Below are 23,385 nucleotides of genomic sequence, written 5' to 3'. Positions count from 1 at the left end.
GACGATCGAATCGATTATGAAACTTGCTCAGAATAAAACCAAAGACCGCAGAAACAAATGATTGGTTTGCAAACAGGAGATATGAAAATTGGTTTGTTCGACTCGTTCGTTCTATCGATTTATTTTAGATCGCATCCTGGTTCTGTTCGACCACCACCATCCTTTCGTCACCAATTTTTTGTTAAGCAACTTTAAGAACGAATCATATACTTAATACTTTTTTTACGTACAAAATATTTAGCATAAAATCTTAATTATTAGAGTACTGACTAAATGAAAAAAAATGCTACGCGTATATCGTTTCAAACAATCTTCGTCCAAGCAAAAACAGAGTCATTCGATTGAAGAAGCACGATTATTCGAGCAATCAATTGTCTCGAATAATCGAAATTCCAGTGCGTCTATGAAAAAAGCGAGGCCTTGCTCAAAGTACAAAATACGATTCCTCAGATCTATCGATATTCGCATACTCGATGCAATCTAAAAATACCAAAGCAATTAAATTGAATGATAAATAATAATCATCTTTAAGAGAGAAGTATATCCGTGAAGTTCGTTCGAAGTTTTCAAACGACGTGAAATAAAATCTTTCAAACGATGCGGTAAAAAACAACGTCATTGCCAACGCGAAAAACACCAATGCAAATCATCAACTTCTAAGGACGTCGAGATTAGGATTGCGCCACGGCGTAGAAAATCTATCGCGTACGATTCTTCAGTTTCACCGGTTCTGTCCTCCATTTAGCTACGAGGCAGTTTCATTCGACCGCCAATGGCAAATCGATGTGTCAATGCAGAAATTATGACGAAAGTGGCATATAACCACATAACTGTATGATTTGTACGAGTAACGGTTGCCAGGTTATTCTTGTTGTCCGAGGTTCTACAAGTTATTAGTCAATTCCTCAAGAAAAAGAAGATACGAAAGGATGACGACGATTTGGTGTGGGCCACGTGTGCTGTCATTTGCCATTCATTTCTTAAGCCACGAAAGTTCATTAACATAAATAAACATTGCGCAGAAAGTTACAAGAAGTACACGAAGAATTATATAAAAAATAAAGAAGCTGTTATTTTATGGCAGTGATTTTCAGTTTTAATCGCGGTATCTTTTTCACGCTGATACATTTCGGTAGCTTGATCATTATTTGTTAATAATTGTACTTATAAATAAAACATTACGTCTTATTTTCGATTTTCGTTTCGATTAACTTTCTCTTCCATGCTTGCGCGCAGGCTTGGTCACTTTTGGCGCCAAGGCTCGCGCAGACTCCAGCTAGGTACATTTTTTTTTATACTCTGCGTTCTTCTGACTTTCCCTTTTCGTTTGATTTACTTCTATACTTTTTGCTTCTGTTTTCGCGGATTAAGTCCTTTCGAGCTTTGAGATTTGATCCTTTTACTGCTTTCTTCCCTTCTCATACATTTCAGAGCCTAAACCTTCCAAGTTTTGACGGAAAGAACGCTAAGGACCATTATAGACACTCAAAACTTTTCTGTTTTTTTACGCAGATAAGAAATTCAAGAATCCACGTGTGCCTTGTACATCAGATTTCTACCATCTTTACACTGTCAAATCGTCACTTCACAAGCATTATTTCTTCTTTCGTTACTATTCCTTATTTCGTTATTATCTGTTGTTAATAGTAATTATTGCACAACAACAACCGAGCGACCTATTTCACGCCTTTCACCTCACACATAATAAAATACGTTGCATCTTATTAATCTTAACAGGTAACTACCTAATAATAAATTACGCGGCAGTTAACTCTTGATCTTGAATTCATTCCGTGACAGATTTACCTGCACATTCACAATGCAGCAGCGCCTTTTAATTGCCCTCTGCATTTAATTAACAGCCGCAATTTTAATTAAAATATAGTGGAGAACGTTGTTCGTACCATTTTGCAGACGTTCCTTTCTACCAGACGTTGAACGAATTTTGTCACGAGATGAGACGATTACAGATTCTACTGCGATCCCGCTACTCACTTCTCTTCGAGAATGGTTTTACAAGAAACTATAAAAAAATATTCAAAATTTAATGTAGAAACCAGATACAAGACCACATCAGTGGGAGAACGAAATAAATTTACGTTACATCTTGCGATTACATTTTCCATTTCGTCGACATTAAAGTCAGGTTCAAATATTTCAAGCTCGCGCGTCGGCTCCAGCCAAACGGAAATACCAAAGATTGCGCCCGAGGGCACTTCTCGAGATACGTTTCCTCGAACGTACGCGCGCGCGTCTGGCGTCCAAGTAAAAATCTGCAAATAACGGTTGGGGAACGCGCGATTCTTTGAAAACCGTCGCGGTACCAGTACGGAATAGGTACTTAGTATCTCCACGGATCGGCGTGCATAACCCTGGACGCAGAAGGTGAACGTAGGTGAGCCTATGGGAGATTCTGATACAGTTATACCCGTTCCACGTGTTGAGAAATGAAAGGTTCCAGGCCAGAATACGGTGCATCTACTAGGGATTCGGGCGGAGAAGGCACTGGGTGCGCGATAAAAATTCGAGTTCTCGAAAGGGAGGACAGGCGGGGATGAAAGTGGAGGGAGCGATGGCAGACACGTGATAGGGATGGAATAATTGGCCCGTTGCGATACCATGCAACCTTGCTGCTGTACCTTCCTTCTCTGTGTCTTTCGCTTCTCTTTTTTATCTGCGACCGAGCAGAACCTCGATTGCCCGATCCGATCGTGAATTACATACGTACACCTTGAGGATGTTCGATTTATTTAAGATCGTTAGTATGTCTTCTTGATTGATCACACAGATCGGTGAGGAAACAGTAAGATCAAAAGCCGAGGATAAGAAAATTGCGTTTGAGCCACCGTTTTTGAGAAAAATGACTTTGAAAATTCGTGAGTAGGCGCGCAACGATGGTATGTGCCCCTTGGACAATGCTACGTGGGCACTTGCGTGCAGCTATGTGAAAAAAGTTATGGATTGTAGGCTCTTATGGGCTTTTACCATTTATGTGTACTTAGTTCAGAAATTTTCAAGAAATTCTGATAACTATATTATTGTCGATCTTTGTCCAATTTTTGTTGGTACTGTACAATTATGATTTTGTGATAAAACACAATACAGAATTATAATAGTTAACAAAATTATCAATAAGCACCATAACTTTTTTCGTACATTTATTGCATTTGATCAAACGTCTTGTTACTTTTGAACGAATAATAAATTGTAATAACAAATTATTTATAATTAATCTGTGCCCTATAATAAGAAGATTCTCAAGATTCTCAATTATATTTCACAGGATCTAATTTGCATGTTTGAGTAATATTCCTGTATCACAACTACAAATCGAGCAAAACTGACCAACTGTTCACGAGCGATACTGTATAAACAGATGTAGACGATCGACGTGGATCTCTCAGCGTCTTGCGTAGCCAGATCAGCTCGTGGGACCGAATTGCGAGGTGCACGTGAGAAAGTCGTTATACGTATCGTAAGTAGAAAAGGGCCGATGCATTCAGACAACCAGATTGCTATTAGCCGCCGCTAATGGAACGAATCGAACTGCCGAGGCTATATACCGCGCTGACTAATGAACAGCGGTGATAGTTTTTTGCAATTTGCATCTACTTTCTCACGAGCTCCTTACTGCGTTGCATGTTCCGCTTTAGCATTTAACATTTATGTTTTCCATAATTTATCTTGCGTTTTTTTTTCTCTTCTACGTCGACGATCGCGTGACGTGTAGTTTACAAACCACATAATGTGTGAACTAGTAAATTGCAAGTGGCAATCTATCATTGCCTCGAAAATGACAGATCAATAATAAATTAATATCAGTTGGGATGATAAGGGAGGATATTATCATCATTTTTTTGTATAATCGAAGTAATTAACTTTAAATAAGAATTTAATATAACTTGAATCTAATTCAAGTTAAACAAAGATTTGTTTCATCCCCTGAATTTTATAATACTATCCTTAAATATCTGTACTACCCCTAATTATCGATGTAATAGTGCCTCAATACAATTTCTGTTTCGTTATTATAATAGTATACATATCTAACATATAACATATTAGGTACGTCACATCGTCGAATACATGTGACAATACATATACATAACGCCACAATATACAATTGAAGGCGATATGTACCAGACACATGTACACGAATACGTACATAAAAATCAGCATAGCAACAAAACGGAAATGAATCCAGCCACAATGGTCCCGACGCCATCATGGTCACCGAACGGAGGAAAAAAAAAGGAACCAGATTAAAATCGACGGCGTTATCCAGCGTCGATCGAGTAACGCGAAATCGTTGGGCAGAAAACAAACGGATGCTCTACTAAACGATCTTCCGAGAGAAGGTGAGGCAACGATCGGAATCGAAGGTAGGGGTTAGAGGAGGGGAGGGACATCAAGGAGCGGAAAGTGAGAGAGGACCCGCAACAGGCAGCGCTACTCTTCATGATCGAGGGACACCTCTCTTTATCCCCATTCTGTGCAGGAGTTGGTTAAAACGCTTCTCTTTCAGTTGTTGCTCGCCAACGTACCGTTCCGCGCGGTGTCACGCACTCCTCTCGCCGATTTCAACGGGAGCCTGGCGCTCGTGTTTCGCGTAACGGGCAAAACCACGTGTCCCGCCGGATGCGAACGCGTTTCCACCGATTTCCACGATCGCGGACACCTCGCACAGTGGGGCCCCCCTTCGATCATCTCTCATTTCTCACCTCCGCCGCCGGTTTCCGCTGTCGGCTTTTCGACGTCGAAAATCGTCCGACCGACGAAAGTGAAAGCGACGGATGAGATTTTCGTTTCGTTTCACGGTGGACCGTGCCCACCAGTCCCTCCACCCCCAAGCCTCTCCGCTAAACTCCTCGGCTCCTCTCTGGGAATCCTAAAACGGTGGACGGATCGCTAAATTAGGTAAGCTCTTGATCTTGAAATTCCTGGCTGGTCCGGTTTCTGGGTTTGCTCGTGTACTCGATTTAATTCGTTCAGATGTTTGTAACAATCGTGCAATAGAATAATGTTCGTGTCTGGACTTAAGGGAGACAGTATTAATTGTTTTAATTAGGTATATCGTTGAATTAGATCAGCTCTTGACATTAAAATTGCTGAGCCCAAGAGTTCTAGGAGTATTGATACCTATATGTTTATTTAGAAATCTCGATTAAAATATTGATAACTGATAAATATTTCAAGGAAAGAAAGGTAATTCCACCAAGAGAATTAGATATTAATTTATTATTTATTAGATGGAATAAAATGTTTCATTTTGAACTAAGGATATGATAAAACGGAGAAAACTGTATAAAATGAAAGTTATTCGATAATACGTACTCCAGTTTAGTCTGTAAGAGTCGCGAAGTTGTCGCGTAAGGGGTTAATCCCTTTGCTAGATAGACTCGATGCTCGACGAGTCGTCGAACAGTTTAATAAGGAAACGCGTTACGATCAAACATGTCTTAAAATTGTAAATATTTTAATGTTCTTCAAGCTGTGAACCAAACACAAAAATTCTACATTTTCATTAAACACTGATATACACTGCTACTTTCCTATTTTTATGATCCCTCGATACATCGACACACGCTCTCCGAAACAAACTTTTGAAGCAATCTGTAACAATAGCGAATGTCAGAACCACCAAGTACATTCTCTGAAACTATCTAGTACACGTACCACGTCTCACTCTAAATTCAAATTCACATTTTCCCCTTCTGTTGAAAGATATCATGCTCTCACAACAAAAAGAAATCTGCACGAACCAAGTAAAATGTTTCTAACACCAGGAAATCTTTTTCTCTTTTTTTAATATGACGGCACGATGGAGGGATACTGAAATATATATATGAAAGTGATATTTAAATTAACAATCGTGCGATAGACACGACGAACGAAAGGGAATGGAAAGCAAAAGCGTACGCTTCGATGAGATTTCAATGGGCATAGTGTCAGGAGGCGATTTATTTTTGGTGAAAGCACAGTTTGCATACTCGATTTCGAAGAAAGTGATCTGATAGGGGAAAGTGACGAACAGCCAAACTCGTTTGACCACCGGGGAATTTAATCGGGCCGCGAGTACATCATCGATATCGTTATCGATCGACGCGTGTCTTCGGATGGCACACGTGGTACACGCGTGTAAATCTCGTTCTTGTGTTAACAATTGCGTGGTAACTACGTGTGTACACCGACGCGTTCGCATAAGTTCCTTTCATGAAGACGTTAGCCGTCGTTGACTGTCGTTTCAAGTACTTTGTAAAATACTCATAGACTGTTGGAAGTACAAAAGCCTATCACGTTGCTGTTCAATCGTTTTTATGACAATAACGCGGTTCTGAATAGAAAAAACGAAGCGTCATTTGAATTATATTAAATATCGAGTGCAAAAAGTTGTTTTGAAAAAATATATTTAGAAAATAGTGGGGTTGTTTCACAATTGCATATGTTGCAATAAAAATTTCATTCTTCCCTTATAAGTTCATTAATTTATGACATAAATTGTGCAATAAGTTCAATAAAGGATGAAAAATTTAACGTACGATGTTATTATTCATTGTTCTGATAATGAAAATAATCTGTTACATTTGAAATGAATTAACTGAGCAGAAAATATTTACCAATATTCATCACTTTTCCACCCCTTGCCCTCCATTTGTTCCTTCGACGCGACAGTATCGTGACATCATACACTCGCAACACTTAACAGTGATTAATGCCACCCTGGTAGACGCGTCCGCGAAATATCGATCCGTTTTTATCATTCCAGGTTGTCGTCTCTCGCGGCAAAAAGAGTAGCGTGCGCGCGAAAGGAAGAAGCCATCAATCTTCCAGGCGCAATCTTGGCCTTGCCGCGCCAGAGAGATTCGAGTAATCCCGGTACCGAATAATCAATGGACATTTTCGAGTATCGACCATGTCGCCGCGCCTGAAAAGGCGTAGGAGAACGCTAGACGCCTCGATGGAATCCGTGCGCGCTTGAGAGACACTTTTTCGATGAGAGCCACGTTTTCGAGAAAGAGAAATCGGGCGACACGTAATTGAAGCGCGGTCAAATTTGCGCGCGCGGTAAGGGCTTCGCCGTATAATTCTCGAGGCGCCGGGGCGGTAACTGCGAAATCTTGATTCACTGGCCGATCATGAAGTTTATGGTAATAGGACGTGATTCTCTACACGATCGAAGTCACGATCGGCCAAGTTGAAAGTTTGGGACAGTTAACTGACAGCGTCCGAGGGCGTGTTTCCACGTTTCTTGTTTAAGCGTCACCTTCGTTTCACGGTAAGTTAAAAGAGCGTTGCTTAATACAGATTTCACGCTTGTTCGTGGAATTTTTACCGTTATTAACGCGGATTTTATACACTTGGTATTACTTGGTACACGTTTAATACGTTAACAATGATTACTAAAATATAGATAGAAATTTCAATGTTATACCAATTGGGACAATTCTGACTTCTTGTAATTCCACGCACTAATAAAGTAATCGAATTGATCATTCTAGATCGCGTTCTCCCCTCGTTTACAATTCCCGCTGTGCGTGCACCTTGCAAGGAACGCCGCAACGAGCCGTTGATCATTTCAAGAGCCAGAAGAAGTTTTTAAAGAAATTGAAAGAATTCCTTTATGTCTGTCCGCAGTGCGAATAAAAAGAAGTAAAAATGTCACTGGTCAACTTCACCTTGCCGTATCAGTCGGCAACGCCTACACCATTCTTTTACAGTGGACAAAACGGAGGACAGTCGGCGGCGAACAACCTTCGCCTGAATGCCGTACTTCCGCCTGCTCCCGCGTCAAATTTCAACGAGCAAGAGCCGTTCCAAAACGAACCGTACATACCGCCCGTTGGTTACCAGCAGCAACACCAGCAACAGAGGCAACACCAATCGCCGTTCAGTCGGCAGAGACCGCAGAGCAACGCGTTCGTCGAGCACACGTCCTTCTCGTCGACGCAGGACACGCGATACGCGAACTACAACCAAGACTTCCGGAGGACGCAGCCGCGGCAGCAGCAGCAGCAGCAACAGCAACAAATGAGACCTCCGCCACCGCAGCAGCAACAACGGGCCCAAACGGAGCGGGAGAGACAGGATAATTTTCGAACCGCGCGAATGCCGGAACAAGAGAGCTATCCTGACAGGCCAAACGGGTAATTTTCACGAATTTATTTTCATTTCTTTCGCATGTGTGTGCACGCGGGAACAAGGAAATACCTGTGTGGATGACGCGCGCGCGTTCATGCTGCGGAGTACTGGAAATATTTATTGCATCACTTGAATGTTAACCACATTGCCATTTATATCTCTTGTTATTAATACCAGGAAAATGTTACTCTCTGATTCTTATTTTATTAATAAAGAACACATTGCACCGCGATTGCGGCGAGGGACTTTACTCGCGTGGAAGGAACACAAACTTTAGATATCTTTGGGACGTTTCTGAAACGCCTTAAGGAAGCATATTTTAGATATCGTTCAGAGGCGTTTGAATGCAAATTTCGTCCATTTCGTGCATCGTCGGAAAAGTATTTCAATATTTCTTGAGCGGACATCTTTAAACATTCGACACTTCTATGCTACTTTAGTATACATACAATTAACAGTTTACAAAATTCAAATATAAATGTTTGAAAATGATTTAAATCACCTGCATCAAACGATACATCGATGTTTTCATCTTCGCGACTTCATCTTTCAAGAATAATTAATTGGATCGTACAAGTAATCGACTCAACATCTTGTCCACCGGCGCGCTTCGATATTTCCGTCTTAAACGATCGCTCGTCGAGTCAGCGAAAGCACTTGGAACAGTAACGATAATTGCATCCGTAATTATTTATGTAACGATCAGCTGGACAGTTTCTTGCTGCGTGCCATGCATTCCCAATGAATTTCTGACGAACATCCGACCCGTCACTCCCGTTCCTGCGCCTGGACGTGTACGCTTTCGATCCGCGTCGCATGTGTTGCCTCTCCACTCGTGTATGATCCCCCAATGCTTATGTATTATTAATATATATCAACCATGTACGGAATAATGCTTATTTTCTGGGTTGCCGGTAATTGTAAAAGTAAAAGGGTCTTATACAATACGACACATGTGGGAAAGTCACGTTCACGTCGTTATCCTTTCGATTTCTGTACCGCAACGAGGCCTCATTCTTCCTTGACGATCTTTTTATTGTTTAGTAAATATTTTCGTACGCTTTTTCGCTTTTTGCGCGATGGAAATCACGTGCTCGATGGAAATTACGGTCGAAAGCGTGTATCGCGATTAGAATACTCTGGAATAGGCTGCGAGTCAAGTTTATCGGTGAAATTGTTGAATCTCTTTTTACTTTGCCAAAGGTATACGAGAGTAAACGGTGAAAGCGGACCCGGTACCAAAACCTCGATACACGCTGTTCTAGACTACGACGACGACTTCGACGATTACTACGACGATAAAGAACCAGAGATACCAAGGGACGCGCATGTCACACCCATACAAGGACCAATTTTCTTGAAGAACGGCTCGGTTCCTGTAGTGCCACTGTACTCTTATCCTCAATTAAATAATGGCACGTTTGTACAAATACCGGTAAGTTCAAAATATCATTTACATATACAGTATTCAGTAGCGCATCTTAAAAAAGAGTTTTTTAATTAATTCAAGTGGTATTCAATTTCGGAAAATTAAAGAAAAATTGCGCTAAACCACAGCTGCTACATCGATATGCTATATTTGAGAGAATGTTCGTTAATAATGTAATGGAATTTGATAAAGATGTAACTTAAAAATTGTACCTGCGCTAGTCATTGAATGGTATGACACGTTTGATTCTTAAACGCTATTTCGTCCGCGCAATTCTTCTGAATGCTGAGTAACAATGGTGTGACTCATAGGCTGTTAGAGCGGAAGAATTCGATGTAAGTAGAAAGTATACTGAGTTGTTCACGCACGAATTACAAGTACAGAATATACAAGTGGATTTCGTCAATGTTAGAGGCAGCTCGTAGTTTCGTCAAATCTTTCGGACGACCGCTCTTGGTCCCTCGAAATTAGGCCGCCTGTTTTTCTCTGTTTTCACGATCAGCGTGCCCTTTGGAAATTTCAATGAAAGTCCACCTTGACTACATTCTATTGCTCGCGATTCAAAGGACAGAAGCTTCGAAAAATGTAACAAACTGATAAAAGATGAGAGTCCAATTATAAGCAGGCTCCTTTTTGTTTAAATTTGGTAATTCGAAGGTTGAGCTGCGTAAAAATGAATTCCTCTTTTAATGAACATTAAACCACATTCCTTTTTACTCTGCCTAATTGACATGTCTGTTTACAACATTCTGTGATGTTTCATATTGCAGATATTGCATATTAAAGTCATTTTATAATATCTTTCTACAGTGGTTCACTTCCAAACATTGACAACTTCAAATACATTGCCTCAGTTTTCGTTCCAAATTTATTATTCTTTAATAAATTACTAGGACATTTATTTCCTAATTAACTACATACTCTGCCGTTACCAAACCCAGCTATATCCGTACAAATCACCGATACACCGCCTGTTACCAACACCAAACAATCTCCCCTCCTTAATTTGAAAAACAACCACGACTAAACGCTCGTACGTCTCTGCCTCCCCGTCAGCCGTTCAATTAGTCTTAATCGTCGCGACATTGTCAGTCGAAAAACGTGTCCCACGGTCCCCCTTTGACGTGGCATGGAAAAGACACGTCCGTTTTGTTTCACGGAGACACGTCGCGGTTCGAGCCGTGTCTCGTACTTGAAAAACCGTGGCGCGCGCGCTCGGGGATCGTTCGAAAGGTGATCGAACGCGGCCGTGGCTACAGGAACGTTCAAAGTTTACAGGACCGGCGTGACATTTCACCGGGGCATCCGTGACCCTAGGTAATCTCATCCTTAGAATCTCGCAGACGTACGATCGGTCCGGTCTACCTCGCCCGCGCCTGGCCAGCTGTTCAGCTCGCGTACACAGCCTCCTTTTACATCTACGGCCGCGCGTTTCTCTCCTTGTGAAACCGCGCGTCGGAATTCCACGCGGCTTCTACCGTCGCGGAGGTCAGTCGACGCGCTGGCATTGAGACGGTAACCCCTTGACCCGTCCCTCCGCCGCATCGCTCGCCCGTTCCCTCGGATCAACGAACCAGCTTGCGGCTGCGCTCGCTCGAGAGTCGCTGTTACTCAATTTTTTTAGTTATTCGGTACCACGGCTGTCGTTATGTCCGTTTTTTCGGCTTGTTACAACGGGACCAACATGGCGGCTGCTCACGCAGGGCGTAGTAAATCATGTCTCCGACTCGTAGATCTTCCTAGTCGTTTCTGCAAATTTTTATCTTCCGTCTGAAGGCTTCGTATCGCGAAGAGTTATGATATTTGTTCGATAACGATTGATAATGAAGGGTTGCAGAGGAACAAATTTTCTGTAGTGCTTCAATTGCAGATCTTTTCGAATGCTTTTGTTCGTGCAAACCCGTTGAAGTGGAGTAGAAAAATGGTCGCAATTCTAAACTCGCTGGGGGACATCGCTGTAGGTCAAGGTACGCGCATTCCCTATCTCGTTCGCTGTTACGCTTTGACCTTATGCACATCTGAGCAATTAATTCACGGGTGATATATCGTTCGTTGGTCTGCGACAAGTGACCAAGTCCGAGATCGCGATCTCGAGGAACGAAATGATGATGACAGAATAAGGGCGATATGTGTTGCAGCGATTCGAATTCTGTCACGTTCGTGTCGTGCTCGATGTTCGTAGCATCCAAAAAAGGGAACATTTAGCTGAAATGCCGTGGCGAACTATCGTAATAACGCGTGAGAAATGTGAATACGTTGAATATCGTTTGACCCGACCGCTCTTTAACGTCCATTGCGTGCATCGTTCGTTCGAGAGCATCGATTACGACACACAACGATACAATGGAGTAACACGGTAATGACGGGTTCACGGGTGGCTCGCAGGATCGAATCAGAGGCGAGCACAGAAGCGATTTGGTCGATGTCCTCGATCTGGTCACTGAAAGTTAAAAGAGGCACACGGCTAACCTTCCTCGCTCGTTCTACGATTCCACGCGACTCTTTCGTCGTTTCGTGGGCTTTACGGCTCTTCGTGCAGGCTATCAAATTAATGACTGTAATTGAGATATCTCACTTCATAAAGGTATATCTGTGAATTCGATTAATTATATACACCGTCGATGAAATGTGGTGATTAAACAAATGTCGGCGTCGACGGTCATTTTCTTTTGCCATTTGTTATTTATAGTCGGGCTAAAAGCGCTCGTGTCGAGTGAAAAAAAATTATAACATGCAATTCTATGCCCGAAACAAGGAATAATATTACATATCGCGTACTCCTTTATCGTAAAAAGTATTGTAGTCGTCGCAAGTAAATTTAAAGCAAATTATTCGATGTTTGTTTCGTCACAAATTTAATTAAAGGGTAATTCGTTAGCTAATTCACTTTGAAATTTTACTCTGAAATGAATTGCAAATCAGCACATGCTGAAACCTCCATTTATTGCCGTTTTAGCACGTTTCTATAATGTTCCCTCGCGAAGAACCATGAAATTAATAATAATGATCGTGGTGACGTTTCGAAACGTAGGTAGCTATCGATTTCTATTAATGCCAGAGATCGCCTAAGCGGTTCAATGTCGGGCCAACCATGCTTAGAATCTGTTTCTCGCGAATGATTGCTCCTTTCACTAGTTGACCGACACAGTTGTCGTCTTCGTTCGAATGTTACGAGCCTCGTGCTCGCCAGACGTATTATTTCCTGGTGAATTAATTTTTTCCTCATCGATAATCGCTCCTGATAAATTGACCATCGATTTGCAAATTTGTATAATAGCCTTGTATAAAACCTTTTATACGTATGCGAATACATAGATGGGTAACTTGAAAATTTGCTATTAATTAAAAATGGATTGCGCGATCGCGTATACAAAACAGCATAATATCTATACTGTTAATCTATATGTTAACAGCATAATATCTATACTGTTTCTAGTACGAATACCTTACACATTCTCCAAATTTCAATTTACTAGAAGCATTAATTTATTAATAATTTGCATAACATGTATATTGAACTAAAGTTCATCAACAACGAATAACATTTTTACTGATTCAAGGTACAATAGTTCACGCAATATTTTAATAAAATAAGTCAAATTTTATACCAATAAAGGTATACATTTTACTGATGTTTACAGACGCCATTGGCGATAGTAATCAGTAAGGATAATGATGTATCACTGAACCATTTATGTAACTTCAAATAACCCAGATTACCCGAGACATTTCAACAAAAGATGTGCCCAGTTAACCATCCACTTTGATCGAACAGACGCTGTTGATTCGCTCAAAGAGGACCGCGTAATTTCGGTGACTTTAACGCCTTGCGACCGCGCGCGCGACAATGAACGCGTTGGCCCAAACAGGAACTCCGCTTGAACCGCGAGTCGTCGAGGCGCGGGCCAATTTTCGAATTCGAATCACGCGGGACGATTCGCTGCGATCGATTCGCGTGGACAGGCGGTGTGATTCATTTCTGGCGGGCAATGCACCACGTAGTTCATACTTTCCGCGTACCTACAGACGCCGGCCTCCGGTTACTTGAGTCACTGAATGACGCCTACCAGCGGTGCAACGGAGACGCGAGTGTGGGACGATAATCGTTAACAGACACCACTTCCGGTACAAATCAGCAATTGTAGAATTCTACAAATTCGCAGAGCTAGCCGCGAGATTACATGTGTACATACATATGTATGCTCAGCGAGGAGGCTGTAGGAATTAACATTTATCGAGTCACTCGTGTGTCGATTACGTTATACGGAAAAGTGTACAAGAAATTTCTCAAGTAACGTATCTATTATAAATAATAATAATATTATTAGATTTATATTTTACTAGTCGATATTTTAAATCCTTTTGATGAGTATTTAAACATGAAAATATACGTGAAGCCCTTGTTGGCAGCTAAAGAAGTACCAATTGATCGATAATTATTTTTCGACAATTTTCTGAAAAATTGCATGAAATTCAACGAGACAAATTCCATTTTGCCTCGTGTGTATTACAATTATTCCGTTTCAACTCGATTATAATCCCCAACGCTTATCTCGGCACGAAACAATCGTTTCCTCGATGAAAACGTCCTTGCGGCCGCTCGTGGGTGTTCCGACTGCATTGCTAAACTGTATCTTACGTATGGTTGTAGCTGTCCTTATCACAGGCCGCATCTGGCATATACGTGGGACGCGTAGGCCACACTTACCGTGCAACTTGCAAAATACGTACAAGTCGACCGTCTTATCGTACACTTATTGCGTGGGCGTAAACGAACCTCGCGCGGCTGGAGGCATCGTTCCACGGGTATACACGGTGCGCTCGTTGTCCGCCAGCTTACAGAGCTGCTCGCCCGACACGAGCCTCGGCTAGCTGAGAGGGGAGACGAGGAAAAGAGGAGGGAGCGAAAAGGAAAAAAAAACGAAAAAGGAAAAAAAAATACGGCCGTTTGCTCGACTCGGCTCGCGTGCGCAATGCAGATGTGTAAAATGGTCGTAGTTGAAACGGTCACACACACGCCTCGGGCACCGACTAGGTGTGGTTCCGCGATGTCGATCGTTTTATCGCGGGTCCTTTCCTGTCTGCCTCGTGTTTATACGGTCCCATGATTTTCCATTAAGATATTGCAACTTTGTCACCCGTTTATATTCCAACTTCCCGACGTTTCTCTACCGGTATCTCGAGCCCCTATTTTTGTCCCAACTACGAGTCTCGCCCAGCTATTTCATAGAATTATCGTAAATTTTCAGTAACGAACTTGATTGCTTGTTTAGCACACGAATTGGATTATTAATTCATCGCGGTGGTTCGAAAATTCCAAGAAAACTTTATCGCATTCTATGACCTATTTCGAAATCGTTTTTTATTTTTTCTTTAAATTAAGGTTGCTTCGGAATTGCAATCAGAGCAGTGGTGGTAAAGACGTAGAGCGATTTAGTTAATTGTAAGTAGATTCTACTGGGCTCTCCCTCCATCGGATTTCTCGTGTCTGACCTGGCGGCGCGCCTGGCTGAATCTACTTACCATTAGCTGAATCGCCGTGCGGCTGAACCTTTATTGACCTGTCCTGATCGTAATTTTAGGGCTCCCTTAAATTGGAAAATCGATTTTAAAGGGGAAAGATCGTAGAAGACGACGAGATTTCCTTCAGGTTTCTTGAGACATAGAGCAGAACTCAAAATTACGAGACTAGAGAGAACAATCATTGGAAAACCTTTCATTTCGACTGTCAGCATTTTTCAAATATCCTCGCAATCAGCAAAATAGTAATCTCTGATGAATTATAATAAATTTAAAGAACTTGTTAGGCAATAAATACAAAATACAACGAAGTGCACGCGAAACACGATGCATTTCTGTTGCAGATCCTCTGGACCGCGCTCTCAGTCGCTCTGGGTGTCGAATTGAGGGGTGATTTGGTGCGTGGCGCGCCGTGCATTAAAAAATTTCACCAGCTGTTCTGTCCAACTGCCGGAAACACGTATCCAATGTAATAATTCCGTCGAATACAACATCGACGAATGTTTCTTTCCATCCGACCGATGGTCAAATCGATGCAACTCTGTGAATACTTTCAGAGAACGAATAGAACGTTTCATCGACGAAAACAAGGCGCTGATGAAGAGAATGTACGGCGACTTTGAAATGAGTTCGGGTTATGGTGCGCCGACCAGGGAGCCTGGCCATCGGACGCGCAGAAGAAGAAAAAGTCGAGAGGCTGCAAAACACGATATCCCTGACGGTGGACCGAATTTTCGCGACGAACTGGACCCGGAAGCGGAGCCTGACGGTGACTCATTCTTCGCCAACGTGAGGAAGGCCAGGAATCCCAGGCAATCGTCTGGAAAAAATCGTAACGACAGTGGCAGGTAGTTTTCATCGAGAACTCGATCAATTCGGAATTTCCAATTAGTAATCATTGAAACTCAAGTTCTTTCTTCTTCCAATTGGTTCTTTTTCCTGTATATTATATACGCGTCGTGACGATTTACAAATACAAACGTGAAAGAATATTTTCCAGAATCGACGCGTGCGAATCGAAGGTGGAAATCGTGACGCCATATTGGGCCAGCAACAGCGCCGGTAAAATACGCGCCATCGTGAACACGCAACACTTCGAGCAGGCTATTCATCAGGAAGTTTGCTCGTAAATATCCTTTTCTATGTTAATATTTGTAAGAGAACGAAAACTTGCTATTAAAGAGCTTCGTATTCGCAGGAAAACTCAGACAAATCGCTGCACCGGGGACTGCGGCTGCGAGCAGAAGTACAAGTGGCACAGACTGCTCGCGTACGATCCCGACAACGATTGCAAAGGTATTTTCATGGACTGGTTCCTCTTTCCTTCGTGCTGCGTCTGCAGATGCGATCCGATTGGCAATAAATTTACACCGGCCAATAATCGAAATTAAAGCGAGTCGTTAGAAGCGAGATTTCATTACGGCGCTACAGTTGAATTCGAAACTTAATTACAGTCGTGACGACGACTAAACTGTTGTACAGTTGGGGTGGTTCGATAATGTGTCGCAATTTTTCATTCGAATTTCACAAATTGCTTCACTCTGTGAAGAAAATTTATGCATGCGTATGAATTGTTTATATGAAACTTGCACTCCTGTGTCTTCTGAGTTAAAGTAACAGAAGACACCTTTCGGTTCACCCCGTCGTACATAAATTGAAATCCTCGATTAATTTTTGTTCGTTACACAGTGCGATTCCTGTGAGACGGAATCGACTTTCGGCAAACAGTTGCTATCCTCTTGGTCTAACGCTAAGAAATTTTCAGCAACGTTAGAATATAATACATTTCCACCATTTCTTTAATTAAGACTTCTATTTTAGACAACAATGAGACGTATTCTATCGCTGAAATCCTACTTATTTATGAACGTGTTTGAATAAAGTATTTCCTGTCCACTTAGGGGTACGTAGCACATAAGAAAATCATATTCAATTAATTTTTTCCATATTAATAATTAAGTAGAATAGTTCGCAAATTAAGAATTACGTATTATTATCGTTACCGTTTTTTTTTTTTTTTTTAAATATTTCTCCATAGCGTGAGTCAGAAAAATTCGTTGCACCACCAGGTGCGTATCGATTGCAACACTGAGATATTCAGTGTCCTCGAGTAAATTAAAAACCAGCGCTTAAGTCCGTATGCAACGAGGCACCTCGAGCGTCGAGCGCGTGAAAAATTCGTTCCACGACACCTTCCCAACGTGCTTTTTATATATTTATTATAGGCGGGGTAATTAATTTCGATTGAAAAGAGGCTTTTCTGGTTTGCAACCTTCGCATTTCGTTCCTCCGTACTTACTCATCGACATTTTTTCCCCTCCCTTAGGTTAAGTGCAAGCAGATACCATAAGTAAACACGCGTGATCACTTAGCTGGAATGCATATCCTTTGTTCCAATCTGGTTGTAACGATCGATAGAATATTACTTTGGCGTCTGATACGCGATACACCACATAAGTAATCGACTATTCGTTTCAGTGTCTCATTCTTCTTATTTCTTTTTTTCTCTCTTTCCAATAATTACTACTTCAAGTCAGTTTCATAATTTTAAATTAAAAATTTTACTGTAATTAGTTACATACGAGCTAGCGCGTAGATGTAATCGCATAAAATGTAAGAATACGAGCGAATAGTATTTATTAAGTTATACATACGAAGGAATTGTAGAGAGAACGAATTTCAGAAATATATTGTATAAATATGTTACGCATTCCTGTATACCACCTCCCAATGAAATGGAACGTTCTAAATAAATTCTAACTAACATCTTTCAAAGCTTAACGAAAGACGAATTCAGATTATTTGAAAGAGAAACGATTTTAACGATCGTACACGTAAACAAAAAGTGAAATTCGTACGTGACGTGAATCTACGACTGAATATTTGAACAGAAAAACCTGCAGCTTTAAATATATAGTAGATTTCATGATTTCTATTCGTTACATGTCACGGGACGATCGCGCTTTACCCCACTAAGAAAGAAAACAGCGAGAGAAGCAAATTTCTCACAACTAAAAGCGTAGTCTAGTCTACAAATTTGATAAGGTAATAGAATTCGAATATAGAATAATTGCTAATCCAATCAGACATTCGCTTGTGGGCGAAACAAAAGAAAAATGTCGTATTAGCCTATACGTTGGACGGATACCTGATAAGCTACTCTTTTTCTCATTTACCTTTTGCCTTAAAAGTAGCAGTCGTAACGAAAGAGAAGTAAAATAAACGACGAAGCTTAAGTCGAGAAGTGTATTAAAGCGAAGAAAGGGAATTTAGTCGCGCGTGCTGGCTTTTCTTACCTAACATCTCCCATCTAACAATTTTTCTTCGAACCATCTTTACAATACTAATACACCGTCGACATTTATTATCATTTAATAATACTACGTATTTAAAAATTTAATACGTTATTAGATAATATTTATTATTACATAAGACATAGACAATTGACGGTCTACACGCTCTCCACCTTTTCCAATTAAGTTAGAATCGGCAACACCGTCGATTTGGAATTGCTTCGTCGAATTCAGCCCCGTTAATCGAATCGATCAATCGCTTTAGAGCAGATTCAGATGAAAGTAACAGTATACAACTGCGTACACGCGCAATGTCAAAAGCGAAATACCCTTGTCTCTCTAATCACGACGAATCACGACTACGAACCGTGGCCCTCGTAATTAGAGAAACTCCTCGAATCGACGATTCTTTATTAATCACAATTTTTACGTCGCACATGTTCAACCTATATACAAAGACGTCACACGAAAATATCGAACTTTACTTCGAACCGATCCCTCGCGACAGAGGCAGACCGTTACCATAGAAAAGTAGATTAAGTAAAGCTGTAAAAGATAGTGACGCAACCACTGCGATTACGCGTCGACCGTTCCTTTTAATACGCGGTTAACAAGGTACGCCTAACTCTAAAACGTTAACAAACTTCTACTAATCGCGTGGAACCGTTTTAGTAGCGCCATTTGTTGCGCGAATCGAGTTCGAAATCTGTCTCGCGCGTCTGGGACAGCGGCTCTTTCTCAACTACCAGATGTGCACACGAACGACACATCGAACCAACTAAATAGCAAGAGAACACGATAAGGAATACGGTAAATTGGGGATACTAACGATAATACTCGAATTCAGTTTGAAGAAGGAATGGAGTCGGGAACGGTGGTTCCTTGGACGATTGTTAGAGATAAGAGGTTTCTTCCTTTGCTTTGTACGTATCAGGATTCGCGCTGGTTTCGTTAAGGGATATCGTGGTCGGATTGCAGCGAACGGTAGCCGATAATGGCCAACGCGGCGATCAAAAGCGGCTGCGTAATGGCGGAGCTGACCGCAGAGTTGCAGAGGTCCGTGCTGCAAATGTGGCAGGACTCGATCAGGTTCCGACTTGTAATTGCCGAGGCGCTGCACGGGCCGTCAACAATGTCCGCCTCGTCGACGTTCGGCGTCGAACATTGACGAATCACTACACGTTCGCCATTCTCTGCAATCAATCAGTTAAACCTGTTAACAATCCGTGCTGTATGGTTATTAGTGTTATCCACCTCGAAAGACGACGTGGATGTCGAACTGTGTAGTCGTTAGCGTCATCGAGTTCGAAAGTCGAGCTGGGGTTGAAGCTGAATTTAAAGCGGTGTAGCTGTGGATGAAAACTAACAATTGGACCTTCAAAAATATAGAATATTTTAATCTGACATAGAAATAAGAAAGTAAATAAGTTTTGAAAAATAATTATAATGACACCTCTAAATATTTACTGAATCTTTAAGTTAACTTCCTAGAGGTCTTCAACGGGTAAATTGTGTTTACATTTTCACGTTTATTCTGTCGCGTGACAAAATAAAATGATTGGTTTTCGATTGACAGTACGGTGATTCAGACAAATTGTTGACAATTTTGCAAAATTTGCATAGCACAATAACAGAATGCGCGTAGAACAGACATCAGCTAGCGATATTCATAACATCCGGCTCACGTGCGGAACCGAGTGCACGGTGTGCGATGCTTCCTTTTGTGTTTACGCTCGAATCGTCTATTATTTGAACGATCTGGTGCAACAGGTTGTGTAACAACCATGATGCAAACTGTACTGACAATCTTCGGAAGTTATTACAGCGTCGCTCGTTTCAAATAATTTGCGGTTTCTTCATCGATTCAACTAAAGATTGGAATTCAAAACATTTTTACTGCCTACTGTGAAAAGGCCGTGTACGATCGAAGAAACACTGGAAGAATATAATTTAAAAGCTATTAACTTCACAAAGGAAACGAAACAAAGTTTGAAAACCTCAAAATCGCAAGCTTTGCCAGTAGAAGTATTTTTAAAACATTAGCTTTCAATGATTTCCAATTTTTTCTGGGATTACTATTAACCGAATATTGTTCACGATGAATTTTAAAACACTATTACACATTTTCATCGAAAATACGGAATAACATGTTAAATAAGACAACGAAGAACCACGTTTTTAAACTGTTATTGCGCTGTACGCTGTTTCTGCGCAGGAAGGTGGCAAATTCTCGAGTTATGGAAATACTGGTAATCCGTTAGATATGATGCATGCATGAACGCTATTAATCCTGGGGATTCAAGTCACGTTAATACGATTAACCTCAATATTCATGATTCTGCAGCGGCGAGTGATTTTTCTTTGGCGCGGGTGTGGTTTCGACCTTGGCAGCCTGCAATTATTGCAATTACGGTGTTGGGAGCACGTGTTATGACTCACGGGCGCAGCACCGTATTCCGTCGCGATATCAACTTCGAGACGATGATCACTGGGTCATGCTATTCTCTAATTTCACGCAATACTCGAATGTGTCGTCTCATGCGAGTAATACGTTGAGTAATGTCATACGCGTCGTTATGCCTTGCGACAGACCGTCTTAAAATGCAGCTGTATCTATTCATGCCACTATGGTACTCGATAAATTTTTTAATGCAATTTCCGACAATTGTTCAACGTACATCTTTGAATGAAAAATATTTGAAGAATACTCAAAAATGCATCGAATAAAATGAGAGTGCAGGGAAATTAATTTCCCTGTAGAAATTCGAGAAATTATTAAATTGTAAGTATATGCGATTTTCATAGCACTGTTAATTGCAATTATTTACTCATCAAATCGCTCACCTCTTTTCACGATTTTCCGGCATATGTGCTTTAATGTATCGTAAGATCTGGTCTCGCAAATTTTCGTATGAAACTTAATTTGATGGTCCGTCACGTTCAGTGGATCGGCGCACAAGGGGTTCGTGTTCGAGGCACAGTCCCAGCATTGCAGAGCCGAACCTATTGCACCCACGAAAGTAGAAAAAAATCAGTAAATATAAATAAACATGTCGTACGCAACACGATAAACGATTCTTTTCATGACATCCTGTCTTCCGTCATTTTATTGTTACATCAGAACTATCTATACGAATGAAGCTCGGAACACATTCTTCTCTTCAATGAAAATATACTATCTAAACATTTTCTCAGAGTACTAAAAAGTAATTTGAACGCAATCTTTCACTCTATCTGTCGTACATTTGTTTTACTACGTTACAAGCATTTACTCGTAATTCTTCGCATCGTGGTATCCAGTGATTAAGTAATCAGCATGGAAATTGAACTCGACCCATCCCAAGTTAATTATACGTTATTTTGATTCACGATTTAAAAATAGTTAGAAATACAGTGAGAATATATGCGATGTTTCATATGCGGGGCATCGGTATCACGAATCACTGTAATTAATTACGTGGAACCAGTTACGATGGACCAGTAAACTATTTTGAAGAATTATGCGAGCGGTTTCATAGAACGTCGACGATTACTCATTCCGTTTCCTGTTTGAGAACACTGCGAAATCCATAAATATGGAATTATTGCTCAGAATTGTACCATCGTGTTTACAAATTACGCCGACATACATTAGTCGTTTAAATAATTCCATGGATGTGTGAACGTGAAATTAAATAATGCAAATAGCTTCCTTTTAGATGTACATAAATTAGTGAGATTTTACTTGTTTAATTTTGTATTTTGTATTGTAACGTTACTATATAATAAAGGTGACTAATAAACGGTCTGACGTGTTTTATCAGACAATATCAATGAATCATCGTGTAACAAAGAAACAATAATGGCAACAACAGGTATAAGTAGAGTAAGACAGTAGAAATGGTAAAAGTCATATGTAGATTAAGCGAGACAACAGAATGGCAATCCTTGAGATAAAATTTTAAAGAATACACGACGCAATAGGTCTATTGTAATTTTAACTGTCGACGATGAAACAAACTTTTACTAACCATCTAATTTCATAATTTTCAATGCAACGTCGATACTCGTTTTAAAAATATTACTCATTAATTACACATATTCGTTAATAGTAGTCTAGTTTGAGTAGTCTAATATGAACAGTCAATCGTAAAAAAATGTCAAACCTAAATATCGTACCCAACAAAAATGAATACCAGGATGCAAAGATTTTAAAGTATACACTAATTCTAAGACAAATTCAATATATGATTCATCAAGCTCTAATTAATCTCACGGCAAATTAACACGTACGAAATACGAGTAAACAAAACTGTCCGTCTGTGGAAACCTAGAGATCATCCAAGTATAAGTAACTACAACTATACATTTAAAACGTTCTAAAAAAAACCAAATACATAAAACCTTCACTCGCGGCAAAAAAATATTCCAACGACGTCTAGTACGAATCGATATACATACCCGATCGTGCGATCACGAGCAAACCAAAGATGGCCAGCACCCATGCTAATCTGGTGGACATGTCGATCAGTCGTCGCGCGATACCCAAAACTCTTTTCCCAATTAAATCAATATGGATCGTCGATTTACACGGAGATCGTAACTGGTGGCATGCGGGTTCAGATATAGACAGAATGGAACTGGTAGCGTCACTGGACGTGTTCGGTGCGTTACTGAAGAGGCAACACCCCCTTTTTGCTGGATGGATGCACGCGGCCGATCTCCTTCTCCCTCGGCTCCCTCTCTTCCTCGTGTCTCTCTGTGCTCCTCAAGGCGTGTTGCCGACATGGACCAGGCCAATAACGCGACGTATATACGTAATAACCCTGTGCATAACCCCGCCGTGGACGATGCAACTGGCGAGGAAGTAGGAGTCAAGAGCAAACAGCCGAAGGAGCCTTTTAACGGAACACAACAAGCTGGCACGGTAATTATGGTCCAGATGAGGGAGAACGAGATTAAGAACGGACGAGCAGGGGGAGAGAGAAGGAGAAAACAGCATTACTATGCGCCCTCATTGGTCTC

At 41.0% G+C, this 23,385-nt stretch overlaps 3 protein-coding genes across 3 annotated transcripts in view; 1 reads left to right on the top strand and 2 right to left on the bottom strand.

The window, feature by feature from the left end:
* Positions 1 to 23,385, bottom strand: part of LOC143424547 (putative hydroxyacid-oxoacid transhydrogenase, mitochondrial) — a 146,651-nt gene that overhangs the window by 65,156 nt on the left and 58,110 nt on the right. The gene's annotated exons all lie outside the window — the stretch shown is intronic.
* Positions 7,081 to 16,645, top strand: Spz3 (Spaetzle domain-containing protein 3). Its single transcript, XM_076896679.1, has 7 exons — positions 7,081 to 7,276; positions 7,636 to 8,144; positions 9,343 to 9,574; positions 15,433 to 15,557; positions 15,646 to 15,936; positions 16,089 to 16,214; positions 16,287 to 16,645. The coding sequence occupies exons 2-7, from the start codon at positions 7,657 to 7,659 to the stop codon at positions 16,477 to 16,479; spliced, it is 1,455 nt and encodes a 484-aa protein (XP_076752794.1). The 5' UTR covers positions 7,081 to 7,276; positions 7,636 to 7,656; the 3' UTR covers positions 16,480 to 16,645.
* Positions 18,001 to 23,041, bottom strand: LOC143424476 (UPAR/Ly6 domain-containing protein crok). The gene is made up of 3 exons (XM_076896541.1): positions 22,822 to 23,041; positions 21,226 to 21,384; positions 18,001 to 19,574 (listed from the first exon to the last, which is right to left on the bottom strand). Exons 1-3 carry the CDS (start codon positions 22,880 to 22,882, stop codon positions 19,333 to 19,335), a joined length of 462 nt encoding a protein of 153 aa, XP_076752656.1. The 5' UTR covers positions 22,883 to 23,041; the 3' UTR covers positions 18,001 to 19,332.

The sequence above is a fragment of the Xylocopa sonorina genome, chromosome 6 (assembly GCF_050948175.1).
Source record: "Xylocopa sonorina isolate GNS202 chromosome 6, iyXylSono1_principal, whole genome shotgun sequence".
Classification (NCBI taxonomy): domain Eukaryota; kingdom Metazoa; phylum Arthropoda; class Insecta; order Hymenoptera; family Apidae; genus Xylocopa; species Xylocopa sonorina.
The sequence above is the reverse complement of the archived record's forward strand: the minus strand, read 5'-3'. Positions and strand labels throughout refer to the sequence as shown.

What these genes read in the sequence shown, in the direction of transcription:
- Spz3 (XM_076896679.1), top strand. Translation starts at nt 7,657, where the DNA reads ATGTCACTGGTCAACTTCACCTTGCCGTATCAGTCGGCAACGCCTACA. An exon ending in GCACGTTTGTACAAATACCG is followed by an intron (nt 9,575 to 15,432) that starts GTAAGTTCAAAA and finishes TTTCTGTTGCAG; the next exon opens with ATCCTCTGGACCGCGCTCTC. An exon ending in ATTCATCAGGAAGTTTGCTC is followed by an intron (nt 16,215 to 16,286) that starts GTAAATATCCTT and finishes TCGTATTCGCAG; the next exon opens with GAAAACTCAGACAAATCGCT.
- LOC143424476 (XM_076896541.1), bottom strand. Translation starts at nt 22,882, where the DNA reads ATGTCCACCAGATTAGCATGGGTGCTGGCCATCTTTGGTTTGCTCGTG. An exon ending in GCTCGTGATCGCACGATCGG is followed by an intron (nt 21,385 to 22,821) that starts GTATGTATATCG and finishes TGGGTGCAATAG; the next exon opens with GTTCGGCTCTGCAATGCTGG. An exon ending in CCGGAAAATCGTGAAAAGAG is followed by an intron (nt 19,575 to 21,225) that starts GTGAGCGATTTG and finishes GATTGATTGCAG; the next exon opens with AGAATGGCGAACGTGTAGTG.